General features: G+C 44.9%; 1 protein-coding gene across 3 annotated transcripts in view; it reads left to right on the top strand.

Moving 5' to 3' along the window:
- Nucleotides 1-4,077, top strand: part of PTPN21 (protein tyrosine phosphatase non-receptor type 21) — a 77,148-nt gene that overhangs the window by 68,855 nt on the left and 4,216 nt on the right. For all 3 annotated transcript variants that reach the window (XM_039232524.1, XM_039232525.1, XM_039232526.1), the window contains exons 14-15: nucleotides 1,498-1,635; nucleotides 2,957-3,178. In XM_039232524.1, coding sequence (XP_039088455.1) covers nucleotides 1,498-1,635; nucleotides 2,957-3,178 — 360 coding nt within the window. The remainder of the gene's footprint in view (nucleotides 1-1,497; nucleotides 1,636-2,956; nucleotides 3,179-4,077) is intronic.

The raw sequence follows: 4,077 nt of genomic DNA, 5'->3' as shown, positions 1-4,077 counted from the left end.
GGGGTATTTGCACCATACCAACTGGCAGACTTTACAAGCCACACCCCCTCCCCAGCCCCCTTGCCAGTTGTTCTACAGTTAGCCGCCTCCTGGGGTTTCCTGCACGAGTCAGAATCCTGACATTTTAGCCTATGCAGCAGCCTTTTAGCCTTCCTCCCTCCCCTCCTTTGCCTCCCAGGCTGGTAGAGCTGGAGTAAAGCAGATTTCCTTTGTGACACAGAACCGAGAAAACCATTTCTGTCAAAAGAGGGCCACTGTTGTAACTGTTACGGCTTCCAAGGGGGTGTAGAATGTCCGAGTAGACTTGGTGGTCCTGGGCTTGTCTGCCTTAGAGTGGAAGATCATTACTTTAAGAGTCACTTTAGGGGGCGCCTGGGTGGCTTAGTCGGTTTAAGCGTCCGACTTTCGCTTAGGTCATGATCTCACAGTTCGTGGGTTCGAGCCCCGCGTCGGGCTCTGTGCTGACTGCCAGCTCAGAGCCTGGAGCCTGTTTCAGTCTGTGACTCCCTCTCTGACCCTCCCCTGCTCACGCTGTTTCTCTCTCTCTCTTCTAGAAATAAATAAAACATGTAAAAAAAAAAAAGTCACTTCAGGAAACACACATTTTCAGGAGACAGATGGCCTTTCCCACCCCTCAGGGTGACACAATGGAGATTTCAGCCCTGTTTAACTTCCCTGATTAAAAATGTGTAGTTCTGAGAGGTGTAGGGATCCAGCCCAGGTCATACAAGTCTGCAACAGGAGGTAGAATAGAATAGAGAGATTGAGCCTGGGTGGCTCAATCGGTTAAGCCTCCGACTTTGGCTCAGGTCATGATCTCACGGTCCAGGAGTTCAAGGCCCGTGTCGGTCTCTGTACTGACAGCTCAGAGCCTGGAGCCTGCTTCGGATTCTATGTCTCTGTCTCTTTCTGCCCCTCCCCCACTTGCACTCTGTCTCTCTCTAAAAAATAAATAAATAAAACATCAAAATAAGTTAAAAAAAAAAAAGAATAGAGGGAGCAAGCACAGAAAACATGTAATTTTTTCAGAATGATCTAAAGAACTAACGTATTTTTTAAAAAATTGCAGAAGCCTATTGCAATCACACGACTGCATTTATTTTTTTAATTTATTTATTTTTCTTTTTTAGTTTAGGCACAACTGCATTTAAAACCCTCTTTGTGGATGGCCACTGATTTGTTTGTCATGTTTTGAAATTTAGGAGTTCTGGGAAGGAATGCTGTCTGCCTGGAGCCTCACCTTACATTACAACAGTGCCCTGAAACCTGTTGCATTTCAAAATCTTCTCTCTGGAAGACTTATCAGGGCTCTGGCCTTGAAAGGAATGTCTTCCTCCCAATGTTTGTTAAACAAATGCGTGTGCGCTTGGGGAGTGTAATCTCCCCTGTAGTTGAACACTCCTTCCGTTTGTTTCCAGCATTCAGTCCACTTGAAATTTCTTTACAAGGGGGTTGTATTTGTGTGTATTTCATATATACATACAAATATTTTTATAGGGAATGAAAAAGAGCCGGGTGGATGCAAAAAAAATTGGTCCTCTCAAACTGGCCGCCCTAAATGGACTCTCCCTGTCTCGACTGCCTCTGCCTGATGAAGGAAAGGAAGTGCCTGCCAGAGCCACCAATGACGAGAGGGTACGTACCAGACATTCGGACCCCGTGTGCCTCCTCCGGGAGCATCCGTGAAATCTACAAAAGTGCCTCTTTGAGATTTTAGTGACTTTTCTAATACGTTTAATCATCACAAATGAGTGTTACTGAGGCAGATCTAACATGACTTTAGAGTAAATGTTGATTTTGTTTGTTTCTGAATGTTGTTCTTGACCTTCTAGCCATCTACAGCAGTCTTGATACTTGGTGGCTTTAAATTCGGGGAGACCTACCAGTGCATATGAGTGCACGTGAGACGCTGCTGACTGCTTTCATTGCACTGAAAATGTATCTCAAGAGTAAACAGTTACCAAATGTTTCATGACTTTCTTTATGACCAAGATGTATTTGCCAGGAAGTTTTATTATACCTGAATCAGACAGGCATGAATTAATCCTAAGTAAAAAAAATTATTTGTTTACAGTGGGACCATGGAGATAATGTTGAATATTTATTCCTTTTTTTCAGTGCTTGTGTATTATAGATTATGACAGTGAAGTGTTTGTTCATAGAGATTGGAATTAATTTGTCTACTCTAGGGTTTACTGTTCTCGGTGGGGGGTGGGGGGCGGTTATGTCTCTTAGGAGTCACAAAATTGACCGTAGATTCAGAGAAAATGAATTCAACAAATTATTTTAGGCCAGTTTTCACCTTTAAACAGAACTCTGCATTCTGCTTCTCACCAACAAGGTGGTTTCATTTGTTATTTATTTATTTATTTTTTTTTAAGTTTATTTATTTGGGGCACCCGGGTGGCTCAGTCAGTTGAGCATCCAACTTCAGCTCAGGTCATGATCTCACCGTTCAAGAGTTCGAGCCCCGAGTCAAGCTCTGCGCTGATAGCTCAGAACCTGTAGCCTATTTTAGATTCTGTGTCTCCCTTTCTCTTTCTTCTCCTTCCCCACTCACACACTTTTTCTCTCTCTCTCTCAAAAATAAATAAACATTAAAAAAAAGTTTATTTTTCTTGGGCAGGGGGAGGGACAGGGAGAGATGGAGACAGAATCCCAAGTAGGCTCCACATGGGCAGCCCAGAGCCTGTCACTGGGCTCAAACTCACAAACCATGAGATCATGTCCTGAGCTGAAGTCAGATGCCCAACCAGCTGAGCCACCCAGGTGCCCCTCATTTGTTATTTTAATTCTTATTGTTATTACGTCTTGTTAAAAAGTTAGCTTTGGTTTCACCTAGAGTTTTCCATATTAGTTAATGCGAGACTGGAAGTAGAAAACAAGATTTCAGATGTGCCATCAGAATGCAGCTTGGATGTGTGACTGCACTCATTCCACATATTCCATTTTACAGTGTAAAATTCTGGAACAGCGGTTAGAACAGGGAATGGTATTCACAGAATATGAAAAAATTCTTAAAAAGCGGCTAGTTGATGGGGAATGCACAACAGCACGACTCCCTGAAAATGCAGAAAGAAACCGATTCCAAGATGTCCTTCCCTATGATGACGCCCGAGTGGAGCTGGTCCCAACTAAAGAAAACAATACCGGTTACATCAACGCGTCTCACATTAAGGTGAGCGGAATGGGCTGGTAAGTTGTGAGTTAAGTCACCAGAGTGATAAGAATTGTATTCGTATCTGTATTCTAAAAACAGCCTGGTTTGAACCATTGTAACAAATTGTGTCATAAACTGGGAGATGCCTTCACCCCGGCTGGACAGGGAGTGTTTACCACCGGAGCCCAGGCTGCGAGCGCCCTTCCTGGGTGGTGAGCCAGCGGACTTGGTTCTTCTAAATCTGAAGGTCTCTTCCTGCCTCACAAATTCTCCCCAGAGCGGCAGAATGGCTAGTTTCTCCTGATCACATACGTCCGTTAATTCTCGCGTGACACGAGTGTCTGGTAAGACACTTTTGATGGTTTTGTCGCCACAGCTTTTCCTCGTGAGGGCGCTGCCTGTTCTCTGCACTTCCCCGTAGTCACTTTTCTGCGTCGTTTTGTTCCTGAGGGCAGCAGAGCCACCTTTCCCCTAGGAGCAGAGTAACGCCATCAACGGGGTAGCGTCACACCCGCTAAAATGGAAGAATGTGGGGGTTCCCAGCTGGTAGGCGCTCACTCCCCTGCGTCATTGTGCCTCTTGTTTCCTGCTGGCTAGAGGTCCAGTTCCGGTATTTCGGGACGGAGAAGTTTTCTTTTTTTACAAATAGTTTATTGTCAAATTAGTTTCCACATAACACTCAGTGCTCATCCCCAAAGTGCCCTCCTCCATGCCCAACCCCCTCTCCCCCCACATCCATCCGTCCTCAGTTTTTGTCAGCATTCAATAGTCTCTCATGGTTTGCCTCTCTCCCTTTCCCCCACCATTTCCGCCCTTCTTCTCCCCCTTGTTCCTCCGTCAAGTTCCTCCTAATCCTCCTATACGTGCAAACATATGATATTTGTCCTTCTCTGCCTGACTTATTTCGCTCAGCATAA

Source organism: Hyaena hyaena, unplaced genomic scaffold (assembly GCF_003009895.1).
Source record: "Hyaena hyaena isolate Hyena2069 unplaced genomic scaffold, ASM300989v1 scaffold_67, whole genome shotgun sequence".
NCBI classification, from domain to species: domain Eukaryota; kingdom Metazoa; phylum Chordata; class Mammalia; order Carnivora; family Hyaenidae; genus Hyaena; species Hyaena hyaena.
This window is presented reverse-complemented; position numbering and strand designations above follow the sequence as displayed.